At 46.3% G+C, this 18,063-nt stretch overlaps 2 protein-coding genes across 5 annotated transcripts in view; one reads left to right on the top strand and one right to left on the bottom strand.

Annotated features, from left to right (window-relative positions):
* The window catches only part of DOCK1 (dedicator of cytokinesis 1), a 555,400-nt gene that overhangs the window by 262,034 nt on the left and 275,303 nt on the right, over positions 1-18,063 (top strand). The gene's annotated exons all lie outside the window — the stretch shown is intronic.
* The window catches only part of INSYN2A (inhibitory synaptic factor 2A), a 61,156-nt gene that overhangs the window by 26,126 nt on the left and 16,967 nt on the right, over positions 1-18,063 (bottom strand). For 2 of the 3 annotated variants that reach the window (XM_005566733.5, XM_005566730.5), the window contains exon 2: positions 14,000-15,188. In XM_005566733.5, the coding sequence (XP_005566790.3) occupies positions 14,000-15,183 (1,184 nt within the window). In that variant the 5' untranslated portion in view covers positions 15,184-15,188. Of the gene's footprint in view, positions 1-13,999; positions 15,189-17,739; positions 17,833-18,063 lie in introns of all 3 variants that reach the window. The other variant, XM_045362264.3, reaches the window with a different exon arrangement.

The raw sequence follows: 18,063 nt of genomic DNA on the forward strand, positions 1-18,063 counted from the left end.
TTCTTTGTTCACCCAGCAAATGAATATCTGCCATGCCAGTCACAGTGGAGATGGTTTGTGGATACATGGAATGATGAATGAAGGAGCAAATGAAAAATATAATTGAAAAGGTGTCTTTGTCTCAGATCTGTGGGGGTTGGATTGACCCCTGTTCCAGAGAAACTTAGCAGCTTTTTCCTGACAGTTAAGTAAAACTCTGGAAAACTGTCTCCCATGTTTTCTGCTCGGACTTTGATGACGGAACAGCAGTGTCTGTGGTAGAGTTACTTTAATATAACCACCACTCATGGGTTTCGAGAACGTTAATGTGATTTGATATTGTATGATTGGTTTCTCTTTTCTCCAGCTCTTTCGCCTGTAGATGTATGTCAGGTGGTAAAGCTGTTCCCATTAACTCAGTATTCTCCATTTGTCTAGAATGTCTTTCTGGGGAAGGGCAAATACTTCTTTTTCAGACACCCGTGTAATCTCCCTCAATATGAACATGCATGTTCTATAGTGTTTCTTGCATACAGTTGTGTCCCAGTTGATTAAGGGGGATCTATTTTGTAATCCCATGTGAGAACTTGGAAGTAATGTATCTCTAAGAACATGACAGTTAGATCTTACAGCATTCTAATGCTGAATCTCCATATAGATTAAAGGATTTTGAGGGCTACCCTGGCAACCTCAACACAAATTACTTAGAAATGATGTTTGGAGTACAGCTCATTCAGAAGTTGAGGTGCGTCTGTCTTCATCCCATTTCTCTTTACCTTACTTTTTTTCCATGGTAGGGCAAAGTTCTCAGAATCACACACGTCCCATTCCCCTAAAGCCAGCAATCGAGATGTTAAACCCTGGAAGGATCACCTGTACATGTAAACTCCATGTGATCTCCTTTAACATGTCAGGATAATTTTTAACAAGCCTAGTTATTTCTACTTAGTGCTCTAGTCATAGACCTTAACAGACTTTCCTACAAATGAGCCAACATAACGAACCGGCCTCCCCAGGCCTGTTCATCAGGTGTTTGCTGTGCATCCGCTCTGTGCATGGCCTGTGGAGGAACAGTTGCTTGGAAGAATAAAACACAAGTCTTGCCCCCAGACACTTAAAATCCAGAAGACCTTTGTTTCCAAAATGAAGGAATCGTTGATGGGTTAAGGAAGCAAAATCACATAACTCTCAACAGTAGCACTCCTTCCATGGGGCTGTTCTAACCCTCATGCAAACCCGCATCCTTGGTCCTGGCCCGGCTTCTCTCTTCCTTCCCGGGCAGCGCAACACACCCTCTGGCGCACTCCCAGCACGTTGTTTGTTCCTTTTCCCAATCCTAGCTGATAGCTTGGTGACTTCTGCAGATCAGGGCCTGAGGTGCATCAGCAATGCCCGGTCCTTTGATGCCCAGTGAAAGTCAGTTTCCTTCCCACCTCTCCCTCCCTCCCTGCTTGAGACTTCTCCACCACACTTCTCGCCATGGAGCATACCATGAGCTGTAGCTATTTCGCTTTCCCTGTCTCCCTCCATGAGAAGGTCAGCACGATGTGGGCAGAGGTTTTTGTTCCCTGGCGGGCGAACTTTCAGTGCCCACCTCAGGGCCAGGAGTAGAGTAGATGACCGAGAAATATTTTTTGAATAATGCTTGAGTGAATGAATGAGTGAATGAATGAGGAATCTGTGTGAGTGCCCTTTTGGGTGAACTGATAACATACCCTTTTGCTTCTGAAAAGGAAAATAGGACTCGCACAGTTTTGTGATGCATCTGTCCAAATAGTACTCATAGTAGCCCATTTTAAATTTCCTCAAACAAGTAGGAAAAAGGTCAGTCGTCTTCTGCTACCAACACCCAGTTTTGAAAGTCAATAGCTTGGTCTTGCACCTAAACCAGGCCCACTTCATGTCTGAATAAAGGCTTTTTTTTGCCCTGAAGCAGTCCTGGTGGATATGTTCCAGGAAGAAACACCCTTAATGAACTCAGTGGTTTTCTTTTGACGGTGTGGACAAATTAACTTTTATTGGCCTTGCAGCTCCCCAGATGTGGTGACACTATAATTCTGGGGAGGCTCTGGCTGTTAGGGAAGCTTTTAATGCTTGTTTTCATTATCAAGAATTAAAGGGTAACAATACTGGTGTATCGTGGCAAAGCATCACAGTTAGCAGGGAGATTCCAACCTGTGTGGCGTCGTGTCCCAGAGGACACAGGGGTCAGCCGGGCTCCCTCTCCCCTCTCTCTCCCTCGGCCCTTTGTCTCCCCTGTCATTCGCCTCCTTGTTTTTTGTTTGTTTGTTTTGGAGACAGAGTCATACTCTGTCACCCAGGCTGGAGTGCAGCCTGAGATCTAGGTTCACTGCAAACTCCACCTTCCAGGTTCAAGTGATTCTCTTCCCTCAGCCTCCTGAGCAGCTGAGATTACAGGCGCCCGCCACCACGCCCCACTAATTTTTGTATTTTTAAGTAGACACGGGGTTTCACCATGTTGGCCAGACTGGTCTCAAACTCCTGACCTCAGGTGATCCGCCCGCCTTGGCCTCCCAGAGTGTTGGGATTACAGGCGTGAGCCACCGTGCCCGGCCCTGCCTCCTTGTTTTTGTAGCTCCTCTCTGTGGCCCTGTCCCAGCAACTTGTATTCTTCCTTTTTCACAGAGCCATCATGCATGATGAAGAAAATGGAGTGCATTCGTATTTTATAGACATTATTATTGTCAGGGATACATGCAGATTTGGACTGGGACAGATACAGAGATGAACACTGTTATTAAGACAGGACTTTTTAAAAAGCTTTAGTGACTTTTAATCATATTTTCATAACATAAAATCATAACATAAACATCAGGAAAGCTAGTAATTATTATTTTGTGTGTGGACTGCCTGGCTATATTATAAACAGGGCAAAGCTTAAGTTTTCCTTCCTTCCTTCATGCAGTCAGGGAGATGCTAAGTTGCAAAATGATGACAGTGATACACACAAGTCACTTGGCCCAGAAGGCACCAAGAGCAGCTATTAATAAGGAAAACAACTTTTTCCAGCTGAGGCCGAGTTGATTAACTTATTTTCCTGGAGGAGAGATAAAGCTTAAGCTATAATTTATTGAAAATTAATGAAAATTAATTTTGGCGGCACTGGCTACCAAACTAGAATGAAAATAAGAATGTGAGCATACTGTATTAAACCGGATTTTCCTTCTGGACTCCCATATTTCTTCAGCTCTTGTACTGTCACAGAGGTTCGAATTTGAAAGCATTAATGTTGTCTATTTGCCAGTGGTTCTGATGGTAAATATCCACAGAGTCTTTTATCTTTAATTTCTTTTGATGTGTGTTTTTAGATCAAGCTTAGTTAACAATTTTTAATGAGAACTTATACGTCTTGGAGCTTTAGTGCTTTGTTTCAAAAGCCTGACCTTGCATTTGCTTTTTAAACAAATGTGGCAGAGAGCTCTTGTTGCCAAAGACTAAAGTCTTTAAAGTTTGGTGTGATCATTTATAAAATTCTTGATGTCCAATTATGAGACTTTTCTGGGGGGATAGCCCTAGTGCTGTAACCAATGAAATACTGAGAGAGAAAACTTTACTACCTTATTGGTTAAAGGATGCTCATTTTTAGATCATTTTTTTTCCTCCAGGATCTCAATTTTCATGAATGTTCTTTCCAGCCTATCTTTAAGGTTTATTTTTATATTGCAGTGCAAACAATGCAGTATCAAATGTTTGTTGTTCACGTGGATGTGGACATCAATATGAAGAAGGAGGAGCCGGACAGGCATGTCACGGTCCTCTGAAGGGCCACTCATATTACAAATGGCCTAATGGGCCGGGCGCGGTGGCTCACGCCTGTAATCCCAGCACTTTGGGAGGCCGAGGTGGGCGGATCACGAGGTCAGGAGATAGAGACCTTCTTGGCTAACACGGTGAAACCCCGTCTCTACAAAAAATACAAAAAATTAGCCGGGCATGATGGCTGGCGCCTGTAGTCCCAGCTACTCGGGAGGCTGAGGCAGGAGAATGGCATGAACCCGGGAGGCGGAGCTTGCAGTGAGCTGAGATTGCGCCACTGCACTCCAGCCTGGGCAACAGAGTGAGACTCCATCAAAAAAAACAAAACAAACAAACAAAAAACAAATGGCCTAATGAACTGGGTTCCCAGGCAGGTTCCTCAAGGAGAGATGTTGCATCCTGGCACCCACATCCCTGCACTTAAAAGATCAATGGCCTTGATTTGTCTGAAATGACCTCACAGAGAGGATTTCTGTTAATGATTACAACAGATCCTTCCCAATACACTTTATGGGACCTCTTCAATGGGGTGGGGGGGGGGGGTGGTCTCTGCTGTCTCCAGCACCGGAAAGATGCTTTCACCAGAAGATGAATTGGCATGAACCCTACCGGGCCTGGGGGATAGGAGCTTCTGTAGCCTTTTCAAGTAAAAGGGAAAACCCACACTTGGATTAGCAAAAAAGTTAAAAAAAATTTTAAGAATGCCTGCATTTTCATTAGTTCATGTTAGGTTCCCCATTTTCAGGGGGGAGAGAAGATGAGTGGTCTGGTCTGACAGCCCAGATGTGAATTCTGGCATTAACATGTCTCATCAGCTTTTTGACTCTGGAGAAGGTACTGAGCATATCCAAGCTGCAGCTTCCTCATGGAGGGCATTCCCACCTTGGTTGTTATTTTAAGGATTAAAGAAGATAATACTGAATGGCTGGCACATTGTAGGTGCTCAGAGCAGGTGGCCTCTGTAGGTACTCTGTGTGGGGGTTCTCGTTTCACTGGTGGCCTCTGTAGGTACTCTGTGTGGGGATTCTCGTTTCACTGGTGGCCTCTGTAGGTACTCTGTGTGGGGATTCTCGTTTCACTGGTGGCCTCTGTAGGTACTCGGTGTGGGGATTCTCATTTCACTGGTGGCCTCTGTAGGTACTCTGGGGATTCTCGTTTCACTGGTGGCCTCTGTAGGTACTCTGTGTGGGGATTCTCGTTTCACTGGTGGCCTCTGTAGGTACTCGGTGTGGGGATTCTCGTTTCACTGGTGGCCTCTGTAGGTACTCGGTGTGGGGATTCTCGTTTCACTGGTGGCCTCTGTAGGTACTCGGTGTGGGGATTCTCGTTTCACTGGTGGCCTCTGTAGGTACTCTGTGTGGGGTTCTCGTTTCACTGGTGGCCTCTGTAGGTACTCGGTGTGGGGATTCTCGTTTCACTGGTGGCCTCTGTAGGTACTCGGTGTGGGGATTCTCGTTTCACTGGTGGCCTCTGTAGGTACTCGGTGTGGGGATTCTCGTTTCACTGGTGGCCTCTGTAGGTACTCTGTGTGGGGTTCTCGTTTCACTGGTGGCCTCTGTAGGTACTCTGTGTGGGGTTCTCGTTTCACTGGTGGCCTCTGTAGGTACTCTGTGTGGGGTTCTCGTTTCACTGGTGGCCTCTGTAGGTACTCTGTGTGGGGATTCTCATTTCACTGGAACTCTCCCTCAGCTCTGGTGGGAAACAGAACTCAAACCATTTTTGCATAGCTTAGCAGGAATTGCATGGAGTTTTTTAAATTATTTGAAAATTGGAACTTGCATTTCATTTTTTTAAAAATCCAAATTCTGGGACACAAATCCATAAATTTCATAAATGATCATGCCTTGCCTTGAATTGCTCATTTTATCTGCAAATGGGCTGTCTGGATTGCCTAGTGGCTCAGTGGCGGGGCTTTTATTCACCTACCAACTTAAAAGGCTGAGGAGGTATTTGAAATCTATTTTGGCATTCTGCACAGGAAGATTATTTAAATTACATTTTCAAGTATGTGTGATACCTACATGAAGCCCAAAGCAAGAATTCGAAATGTGTTTTATATTCTTACAAATATATTTTGCTTTATTTTTCGTATTAGAGATGGAAAGCCTTATTATTTTTTTAAGAACTTAAAAGTATTGTTTACAAAGTTATACAAATATAAGCTATAAAAAAGGCTTGCTGTGACCCTGTGAACTAAATGAAGAAAATGATAGAAAGAATATGAAATGTGCTTCACATTTCAAAATCTCCAAGAAATGATAACTTATATTTGGGGTTTCCAACTCGAATATTCTATTGCAAATAAATAAAAGCCATTAGTTTCAACAGAAAAAGAAAAGAAAATGGCTTCCCTGAAAACAATTCAAAGGATTGCAACCCTGAAGGACAGAGACCAATTCTAGCGTTTGTAGTACTGGGAGAGACAAGGAATTGATGAAGTGTCAACAGGAAAAAAGAAAACAGAACGGTGGGATCATTGAACACTTTTATTGACGGAGATCTGCAGAGAGGTCCCCCCGCCCCAAACTTTTATGAGTATTATAAGGCAGTGGCTGAAACTGTGATGTTCTCAGACACCTCTATAGAATATGTTCTTGGAGCAGGAAGGAGCCTCTGGAGCCTCCTCTCATTTGGACCATCTTCCTTTCATACCAAAAAATGTAGCTCAGAGGCCAGGCCAGGATGAACTACAACAAAATCCAGGTCTCCTGACTCTACATCAGCTCCCTTGCCCGTGACACCAAATGAACTGGTCCTGTCCTTTGCTCTGGAAACCACCAAGACAAAGCTTGATGTCTCCCTTTAGTGATCCTCACCACCACCTCCCATGCCCAAAATAAACCACGCTGTAAAATAAAGCAAGAAAATCTCTTCCTGTGTTCAAGCTCATCCCCTGGCTTCACCTCCCTGAATCTTAGCACTTGGAAGGTTGCTTCCCAGTAGCCAAGTATCCCCGAAGGGAGTAACTTACTGAGCGCAAACATAGTCTGAGGACTGAGACCCTCTTTGTCCATGATTCATTTCATCTCCAAGAGAAGCCCAGGAGGCAGGTATTCTCAGCTGTCTGTTACAGAGAAAAGCTGAGGTCCAGAGGGGTTCATAAGCCTGCGCACGCAGGTCAGGGGAGGGAAGGTCAGCATCTCAGGACCTGCAGAGTGGAGAGCCCGGTCACCCCACCCTACCCGTCTCCTGAATCTCACTCTGGAAAAATGGAAGAAGCAAGTGCATGGGAGGTTGACCTCAGCCAGCTGGCTGGAATGATTTAAAATATTTTGGGTTATGATAAATGTGTGGAGAGAGACATCGAAACTGATTTATCAAAAATATTAGCAATTGAAGTGCTGACATCTCCATGCCATTCAAATAGGGAGTGCTAAGGCACAGGAGAGCCTTCGGCAGCAACAGCCTTTTTGCTTCTGATCTCGGCTCAGTGCTGCTTTCTCTCTGCTGCTCACAATGCGCTGCTTTTCTGTGATGCGTCTGGCCAGAGCCAGGGAACACGGCACTCGGCATTCCAGAGAAGAGCCACAAGATCGTTTTCAGGACTGCAGCGGCTGTTGAGAGACCGTCTAATGCCACCCACCTCCTCTCCTCAAAATTGGGCCATTCCCAGCTAACCAGGTGGAAGACTTTGATCTCTATTAAGTGGGTAGGTTTTGGCAAGAACAACCTAATCATCCTGCTAGAGAGTGCACAACCAAATTGGGATGGGATCGCCTCACTGTGCCCAGCTTTCCCCTTGGCTCTTGGAGGGGGGGAACCTGGGAAGCTGGGAAATCGGACTCTAAGCCCGTACCTTCGCGATTCCTCAGCATTTATGCACAGCTGCTGCAGCGGTGCACAGTCTTCCATGTGGGTTCTTTCAGCTCTGTGACTTAAATAGTCCCCTTATGCTTCCTCTGTAATTGTGATGCAGTGTTTATTCTGTTTGGGCATTGGTAATTAGAGCAAATTCAGAGATTTCCTATCCTCTGACAGGTCTCTCTGAAGAATGCCTGATTCTGAGTGATTTGTCAATATGAGGACATAAGATACAGCAAGTATATCATTTCTACCCATCTAGCATCAATATCTAGGTTAACGCAAGTCACGTCACACAAACATGTTCTGTGATGGCTTTTTCTTCCTGCTGCTGGGAGAATGAGACCTTTTTCATGTTTCCAAGAGATGCTGTCATATACATTATCCATACATATTAGGTATATGTGTATCATACACAGAGTTCCAAAGCAGGACCCCAGGTTGTGTGGGCTGATGAGCAATTAAGTGTATATTTGAACAGTCTGAATGCCCATGAACTGTGAACCCCTCAAAGGCTGGGCCCTAATTCCTTTGACTCTCACATCCCCTCATTGCCTGGCACAGTATCCATCACTTCGGTGATGAGTGGCAGAAATCTAAATGTGTGAATGAATGACGGGCATGTGTGCTTGGCAGTCACACACGTTGGATTGCCTGCACCCATATTCTGGCCTGAACATTTTTAGCTGTATGAATGTGGTCACTGTATTTACAAACCATATAATAGAAGTCCATAAATTATGGTCTGTGGCCCAAATCTGGCTACCACCTGTTTTTGTAAATAAAGGTTTATTGGAACACAAGTATGCCATTCATACAGATTGTCTGTGGGTGCTTTCAGGATACAATGGCAGAGTTGAATCATTGTGACACAGACTGGCTCTCAATATGTATTTACTATTTGGCCCTCTGCAGAAAAGTTTGCTGACCTCTGCCATATAGGAACTGACCTGAGACCTAGCAATAAACACAGATGTCCATGAAACTAAGTTCTTACTTCTTAAGTATGTGTATGTGCACATGACCTTTCACATGACCTTTCATTACTTGTTGGCTATTCTTTTTTTTTTTTTTTTTTTTGGTAAAGTTAAGGAAACCTTCATACAGGATACCACGCTTCGTTTGTATTAACTCTTTCCATCCCTCAGATCTTTCTTCCTTGCTCCCTTGTCTTAAACATCACTGTGAATGGCACCCTCACAAAGCCCCCGAACTCAGGGGGTTCCTTTAGCTTCTTTTTTTTACCACCGTGTGCCTGAGACTTGGGAGAGCTGGGCCTCACACCAAGAAACCACCCTTTCTCAATGAGGATGAACAGGACCCCTACTGTCAGGGAACTGACCCCGCGATGGGGTGGCAGGGATGATGGGAGGTGGTAAATGACTGGGTTTGCCACCCTTCCTGCAAGGTACTAGACTCTTTGGGTTGGTGTGTTACTTGGGATTTTCTTTTCTTAATCATCCTCTTCCCTTTGCTCTGAATTAGTAAAGTCACAAAGCCTGAAGCCTCAGGGTCTCATCACTACCTGCTGGTCATGTTTAAGGGCCTGGGTCCTCTTGCTCTCTCCCGCTACCCCAAGCCTGCAGATAACACCCAGCAAATGCTGAGGGAGGCCTGGCCCGTAGAAGAATCTGCTTCACTCTGGGCAGTGACAGATCCTGATCATGTGCTTGATATCCTCAAATAAATCTTCTCACGATCATTTCTGGTCTTCTCCAAATAGCAGAGTATCACTAGGCTGTCGCCAGCCAATGGACACTTCAAGACACTAAATGTTTGGCATAGGAAATCTAAGAGGCAAAGAGTGCTGTCAGGGTTGCCACACCGTAGTTGCTGGTGAGTTTACCCAACGAGCCACCAAGACCTACACCCCACTCGTCTGAGGATCTCCTGCCCAGGAATCCCATAGCTGCTACAGGGGATTCCTACTGTTCTAATAATTGATTGGGTTTTTTAAATTCACTGCCCCATTTGCCTTGTTCTTAGCCTTCAATGACTCCCATTAGTGACTTATTTTGGTAGCCTGTGTGACCCTGAACTTCCCCGGAAGACACAAGCATAATACTAAGAGCTCTGAAATAAGCAGGATAATTCTTGGCATTCATGCAAGCCCGCACTGCATAAAGCAGAGTGATTTTAGTGAATTGCCCCAGTGTTTTACAAGGGACTAAAAGGCATGATTTTGCATACTTTTTGCACATCTAACCTACTTGCAGAATTCATCCCACTGAAATGCTCGTAAAGGATATGTCCTTTATTCAGCGCCAACTGTGTGCTGGCTGTAGATGGGAGCTTTGTAGATACTGTATTTCACCACCCCTAGTTGATTTCAGACAAAACTGAAGCTCACAGAGGTTAACCTGTCTCTGCCATAAACATTCTTTGCCGAAGCCTTTTGGAAATCTACATAAGCAAATGAAAATAATGAGAGTCTCTTATGAAAAATAATTTGGAAGCTACTGAAAGTGGTTGTAGCCAGTGACACAGAAATTCCTGCACAGGTTAAGAACTACAGGGAAGCATTTGCCTGACAAACTCAATAGTGAAAAGAAGTACTATTAAAGAGATTTTACGATAAACATGTTCTAAGAAACATACATTGCCCAGGGCCATCAGCAGGATTCAAAGAATACTGGCTTCCCAAGGAACAGGCCCATGGCCCCTTTGGGCCAGGTCGTCAATCCTGAAGCACCGTATGGAAATGTGGGGGCAAGATTTGTCACTTGCATTCAAAGTCATGGGCTCCGAGGTGCCTGCCCTCACTAGGACTGACTCTTCTGAATGCAGATGAAATTCTATTGGAAGCCCCTGTTTGCTTTATTGGGGTGGTAAGTCGGGAGAGGAACTGACTTTCCCCAGTTTCAGAGTGTTCTCCAGCTCCTAATTTGTAGGCCTTAGCATGTTTTCCAAGAAAAATTTCATTGATTTTGATTTTTATGTTTTTGAGATGAAGTCTTGCTCTGTTGCCCAGGCTGGAATGCAGTGGCGTGATCTTGGCCCACTGCAACCTCCACCTCCCGAGTTCAAGCAATTCTCCTGCCTCAGCCTCTGGAGGAGCTAGGATTACAGGTGCCTGCCACCACGCCTGGCTAATGTTTGTATTTTTTAGTAGGGATGGGGTTTCACCGTGTTGGCCAGACTGGTCTGAAACTCCTGACCTCAAGTGATCCACTCGCCCCGGCCTCCCAAAGTGCTGGGATTACAGGCGTGATCCACCGTGCCTGGCCTCCATTGATATTTTAGCTTGGTCATTCAGTTCATTGTCCTATCATATAATAACTGTGTATCAAGGTACACACAGCAGAGTGCATTTTCCTGTTTTCTTTTTGGTTTTGGTTTTGTTTTTTTTTTTTAAACCATGAGGTGCAACTAGAATACCTACTCCCCAGTTCAGACCTGGTACATAAAGTAAGCCCTGTGAACCCCTCGTTCTAAAGTCCTAGAACTTGCCCTTCAAGGGATTTGTTGGGTGCTCGGTGGGGCAGAGTGTTACATTTTTAGGATTTTGTGAGATTGAAATTGGCCACGGTAGCAGTATTTACACCATGGAAATCAGCAGATGCTACTTCCCTTCCATCCAGAGCTTGTTGTTCCAGATGTCCCAGACCCGTGCTGGCTGCCACTGCTCACAGCTGTCACTCCCGGGACTCTGTGCTGTACCCAGGGTCTGGGAAGGGATGGAGAATGAGCTTGCATCTTATCTGCCTGTCTCTGAGGCTGCAGTCCCCTCCTGTGTTCTGACATGGAGAAGAAGGGTGGGAACTTTGAATTTCAGCCAAATTAACGACCCTGGGGCATGGATCAAGAGGGGGCCCCATAAGGTGGCCTTGGAGTTTGGAACCACTTGATTCTTTGTTATCTGAGTCCAGAGGGCTCTGAGAGAGAGGAGGAAGTGAATGTTTCCAGGAACACAACAGAGACCTGCCTTTCTACCTTCCACTGTGAGCTTGTGCTGGCAGCAACTGAACTAGGATTGATTTTAAAGTAAAACCATCCTTTGTCTTGATTTAAGGTACCCAAGTCCTCAGATGCTTAAGAACCAGGCACTGTGCCATGTTCTGGGATACCGGAGTGAAGGACATTTCCTGATGATGGAAATGTTCCGTAGCTGCACTGTCTTATGTATGTGGCTATTGAGCATTTGAAACGTGACTGCTGTGACTGTGAATTTTCAATTGTCATTAATTTGAGTTTGAATTTCAGTAGCCACGTGCAGCTAGTGGCCACTGTATTGGACAGAGCAGCTCCAGAGTTTCAGCGACAGTCTTGTGTGGCAGCCTCTGTGCCGGGCATGGAGAGGATGCATTCATAACACTGGATGCCCACAAGACCACTAAGTCCTCCCCAGACCCCCCGCTCCAGCATTGCTAGCCAGCAAGACCAACACTCATGCCACTAGCGGACATCTGCCCATTCAGACACACCTGCCACTAGGCTGAACACATTAGAAGGTCACCCCATGTCATTCCATCCCATCTGCAGGACAGACAGTGATCTCAACTTACAGGTGAAGAAAGAAGGCACAGACAGATACAGCCCTTGCCCGAGCCCTCAGTGCCAGATTCCTACCCAGACATGTCTTAGTAAACTTAGAACCACACTGCCAGATGGATGGCATCTCAGAGAACCCTGAGGATCTTATTTAAAGCAATCTTCCACACTTGTTCTAAGAGCAGTGTAAGAAGGAGCTCCCATGTATCGTACGGTTTTCCTTTCTCGTGCGTGTTCAGCCTTCTCAGGTTCTTATTCGGGCACACGCCCCTGTGAGTATGCACATTAGTGTACATATTTCATTTTACACCATTTGGTGAACTTTATTTCCCAACTGGTGATGTTGGCATCTTTCTCTTTTGCTGTCCGGTTTAATTCACTACCATCTATATCCATGTCAGTGACTGGGTCACTGTTTGAGCTTTAACTTTTTTTGCAGGAATGTGGACTACTGATCAGTAAATCACTGATATCCCTCACCCCACCCCCGAGGAGTGTTGCTTTTGGATCTGTACTGATTAAAATGGGATGAAAATGGAGATGTAAACCCAAGATGGAACAAGGCCTTTTGGAAATATTACATGGTGTTAGATTACCTATGAATCTACGGTTAAGATTTTTGTACATTTGGCTGGCACTTCTTTTTGCTTAAGAGCATCAAGTTGTAGACAGGCCTCCTGCGCCAAGCTGGAGCAGCCAGAGCCAAGGGCACAACCTGCCCCCAGCCTCAACGCTGCTGGAGCTGGGCCTTTCGCCTCAGCCTCCACCTGAAGGCAGGAGGGGTTTCCTCCCCATTCTTTGCAGTCAGCAAACAACTGTCTCACTCAGCCACAGCAATCCTCTTAAGGCAACTTTGTGCCCAGGTGGTTTTCTGTCCTGAAAATACATTACTTGGCTTATTTCAGGCTGGCTTCTAGCCTGCTAAACCCAGGGCTCAGGGCTCACAGAGTGAAGGGTGCACACCACATAAGGCAACAGCACGCTGCCTCCGATGTCACCTGCAGGACACAGGCTGGCAGGAACACAGACACTTTCCAGGGGTAATGGGCAAGAGAGGTCTCAGCAATCCAGGCAAAGTCGGATAACCCCGAACACAGAGTAGAACAGGCTACTTTGTATCAGTTGAGCACATGGCAGCCTACAGGAGCCTTCTGCACTGGGGAGCTCAAGAACCAAAGCCCCACCTTTAGGTCATTTGTTTTTAAAGACGCTGCTGCACAGTTTAAACTTCAAAAGATGAAGTGCAACAGGGTCTTATCAACGCAACAAAGTATCGGCCGTGAAGCTGGTCTCATTCTCTCTGCAGCCCCGCCAGACATGGAGGGCAGCCCGTGGGGAAGGGCATCTGTCTCCTAACCATATACAGTCAGGACTGGCCTCACGATGCCCATTGCTTGAGTTCCAGGTACAGAATGAAAAATACAGTGTCTACTATGTAAAGCCTTGTACAGTCCTGAATACCAATATTATTTCAATTATTTATTATAAGCAAGTCAGCATTTACTTTTCCAAATGTCACATGAAATTTCCTTTCTCTTCCTAATATGATTCCTAAGAGGCCTATGGCTTCTTCTCTTCCTAATATGATTCTATTCTTATTTAGAATGGATATTTTGGACTGGCATATGCTATTATACATTATCAATATCACAAACCTTTAGCCCTAGCAGAATAAAAAGAAATGGCTAGCAATTCATTCTAAGCATAGGTATGGTTTGAATTCAAGGCCAGAAAGATGAACATTAATCAGAAAGAGTATCGTGCAGGATGCAGTGAAGTCTAGTATCATACAATAATCTGTGACCCCTTGGAGCTCACCACACCCTTAGACTATGACCCGTTCACAGAAATGCTGGCGTTAGTCTCGTTACGGACTTGGGTTTGGGGCTACAGATGGACCCTGTGGTGATGGGCCTGCATAGCTTCCTAAGACATGGGTGAACATACATACCCTTCCCGATGGGCCTCTCCTTTTTCCAACTCCTGAATGACCCCCAAGAGCACTTTGATGGTTTCTTGGCTTGAACTGATCAAGTTCTCCATCATCTGAAGTTGTGCTTTGAGGTCGACCACTTCTGTATGAGGCACGATTTGTTGGCATTCTTCACCTGCAGCAACCGCTGTGGGACTAGGCTGGTTCCCCAGCCCCGGCGGGGTGTGAGTCTGCGAGGGCTGCTCACTACATTCAGGGGACAGGCACTGCATCGGGGGTGAGCAGGCCAGGGCAGTTTCCGAGGGCGCCTGGAGCCCATTGAGATGTGTGGCTCTCCTCCGCTCCTCGTCTGCTGGGCAGAGTGACCACTGGCTGGCGGCCGCAGAGTTTGACAAACCAGGCTCGGGGGCCCTGGCACTGAGGGCAGGTGCGTAAACGGTGGCAACCTCTGTTTTAAACACCCTCCCGAGGGCAGGTGGAGCGGGCTCCTCGGAGTTTGGCCTGTCCCGGTCCTGCTTGGCCCTCCCGAGCAGCTGGTAATCGGGCTCTTCGGAGGGGGGCCGAGCGGAGTTTTGGAGCGCACCTTCTCCATAGCTGAGCAGCTCCGGGCTTTTACAGGGTTCTGCGCAGTTGACCCCCAAAGGCTGGTCTGCTGCGTTCATGTGTTCATTAGAATGGAAAACCAAGGCTGTGGTCTTGTACACCCGCCCTGCGCCACACGGCCGGGCCGCCTCCATGAGTCCAGCCTCGTTCTTCTCTTTAGCATCCGTTAGAAACCCATTGTTTTGGCTTTTAAAGGAATCTGCAGCTGGGAGGCTTTTGAGGTTCCCCTTTTTGCGGTCCAGAGGGAACGTCTGGTAACACTTCTTCAGGTCGGGCGAGGTCTGCACGCCTGTGCTCTTGGTGACGTTGGGGATGGATCTGCGTGCGGGCACTGTCATGTATTTGCGGTAGGCGGCTCTGCAGGACACGGACTTGGCCTCCCGCTTCTCCCCCAGCTGGCCCGAGGACAGCTGCGTGTCCCTCTGCTCATTCTGTGCCTCGCAGATATCCTTAAACCGCACCTGCAGGGCTTTGTTCCGTTTTTTAATCTGCCGGTTGGGGTCCAGGGCGTATTTCATCTCCAGGGCCAGACAGGCGGCGGATTCCACTTCACTCTCCGACGTTGTGAGTATGCATTTGCCGGTGTCCTTACTGACCATGGTTCCTGCATTCAGAAACAGCAACAGAGGCGTCAGTGGGACAGAAATACACACGCAAGCAGCGGCCGCACAAACTTTTAGCCACCGCGATGACTGCCTGTTTCCTAATTATGTTTAAGCAGGTGAGGTCGGCCTTTATGTTAAGGAAAATCACACGGGCTGAGGGTCGCTGGCAGCACAGCTTGAAACGCTTCTCAGATATTAAAACCTGCTTGCTTTTCCAGGTGGGATACACTCGCTTTTTCTTTTGATAGTAATGCATGCTTCCCCATTAGACAAACCTGTTTTACTACATTCATCAAGAAACCCAATGATGCTGCCTCTTCTGCTTTGCAAATTATCTTTTCACACGCGTGACTCCCCTTCTTAGGCAGATGGTTTACCAAGTGCTACTTATTTGGTTTGCGTTTTGACTATTTTTTGAGGATGACGTCATTAATCTATTGCTGGAATCTGGGAGAGCTGCTGTTTTAAAGACTTACTGGAGCTGCTACGTCTTGAGCAGATAAATGTGGAGAGCCCTCCGAGGAGGAACGGAAAGAAATCTATTTGCGTGAGCCATTATGGATTCCGTGGGAGAGTTGGCCATGCTCCTGGGTAGGAACCATAAAGGAGAAGTCGTCGAGGGAATGGTTGCTTCTCATGGGTTAACACCAGCCCTAAAAAGAATGTGGGTTTCCCTGCATCTACAAAGGCCGTGTTTGCAACTCTTTTGATTCCATGGAGAGTGGTACTGGAAAATAATTCTTAAAAAAAAAAAAAAAAGAAATTATTCATTCTAGAATCAAGTTTTGTGTTTTGATCACAACCTCCAAAAATGAAAACAATGGTGGTTGTTTCAGTACTTAAATTCTGAAAGCAAATAAAACCATGAGGCTTTATGTTAATCATGCAAATTCATCCTGGGCTGAATTATTAAATGCAGCTAAAAAGATGCAGGTGGCCAATGACTCCTCTCGGGGAATACCAGTGGGGTAAAATGGCTTCACTTTATTAGGCAGATTCACAGCTGTTTATTGCACATGGAAGAACTTATTTGATGGTTGCACTTAAAGCAAGAAAATAGAGTTAAGTATGTTGTTTGTGAGTGAGGCTTTGCCTTTTACCCCTTTGTGTTTGAGAAGAAAACAGTCAAAGGGAAGGCACGGAGGGTGTACAGGGCCCGAGTGGCTGGAGCCGAATGCTCAGAGAGGCAAGGTCATGGACCTGGGCCCATGAGAGCTGCACAAAAACAGGCTTCGTCCACATTGCCCCCAGCCCGGCTGCTGACAGACCTTGTGTTCTGTCCTGGGGGAGTCTGAAAAACCAGCCCAGAGACCTGTGGCAGCACTCATTGGAAAATGCCGCAAGAACTATGACACGCACGGCATGGCCACTGCTTCTGGAGTGAGGTGGTTCGAGAGCCAGATACTCTGCTCGTCCACATACAGAATACCTTGCTTACAAATGTTCCTGAAGGTCAAGGCTACACTTCCCATTTCAAAGAAGATACTAGGGTTCAGAGATGTTGTGTCACTTTTCAGTGTCACACAGCAAATAAGTAGCGCAGGCAGGAGCAGGACCCTGCTTTAGTGACCTCTGAATCCATGCTGTTCCTCATAGACCCAGCTGTCCAACAGACAGAGGCATGACCCCTCCCCACATCCTTAGCCCTTATTGAGTTAGCATGACAGGCCGAGGTGCACGGTGATTCCCTAAAGGGGAATAAGAGACAACTTCACAGCCCCCATCTGAAAGTAAGTGACATGACTGACCCTCTGTTAAACTGACCTCTGTGTCTCAGGTCAGCCTGGTCCTGTCACCTTGCCAGCCTCCACTGCTGTTCACTGAATGACAGAGTGAAGGAATCACATTCTTCAAACATTATGCCATGAACAACTAACACGTAATCATGTGTAAGAACAACAAAAAAACAATCTCTGTAGCATTTGATTTAGATGGGACCAGAGTTTCCAAATCCTGGCACTACTGGTATTTCAGGACGGATCATTTGCTTTGGAGGGGCTGTCCTGTGCAGTGCAGGGTGGTCAGCGGTCCCTGGCTTCTCCCCACTGAAGAAGTAGCACCGTTCCCTCCCACTGTGACAACTAGAAATGTCTCTGGACATTACCAAATGAGCCTGGGAGCAGAGTCTTGCCTGGCAGAGAACTACTGTATTAGCCCTTGCACCTCTGGATGCCTCGGGCTCCTGTTCGATTATCCTATCGTGTGTCCTGAAAGGCGAGGCTTGCGTAGACAGCAAAGGAAGTCCTTGGTACTTTACTAGGTGCTGGAGATATTTGGAGATTGCTGCAATTTGAAACTGGAAAAACTGGGCAGTTTTAGAGAAGAGAGAAAAGGCAAGAAACAGACTGGAGATGCACCAATATCTTGACTCCGTTTGGGATGGCTAGATGATAGGTGGGAGGAGGGACAAGGCGTGCCTACTCAGGAGAAAGCATTGGTGGCTTTTAGAGATTCTTATCCCAGTGGGTTAAACAGATGCACACAAGACAGCTTGGTGTGGGGGACAGTATGGGTGGCAGTGGGGGTGGAATAAGAAAATTAAATCTTAACCTTCACTCTGATCTCCTATTCATTCTTTAACTGCCTTTGTTGTCCAGGTATGTCAGAATGTCTTGTGCCATCATTCTGCAGAAGACCTTCATACTAGGGGAAATTTGAAAGAGAGAGCATTTTTACAAAAAGCAATTTACTAGTAATTTTTCAGCATTTTCCCTGCTACCTCTGAAAAATGTGTGTCTGAATACGTTTGTCCTGCCATGCTATTCATCATCACCATTTGCTAGGGACTGCACTGAAATAATTTTCTGGCATCCGTTGGCTGGGGCAAGAAATATTCTAGGTCTTGGACCCAACCATCAAACTAATACAACACAT

The sequence above is a fragment of the Macaca fascicularis genome, chromosome 9 (assembly GCF_037993035.2).
Source record: "Macaca fascicularis isolate 582-1 chromosome 9, T2T-MFA8v1.1".
NCBI lineage: Eukaryota > Metazoa > Chordata > Mammalia > Primates > Cercopithecidae > Macaca > Macaca fascicularis.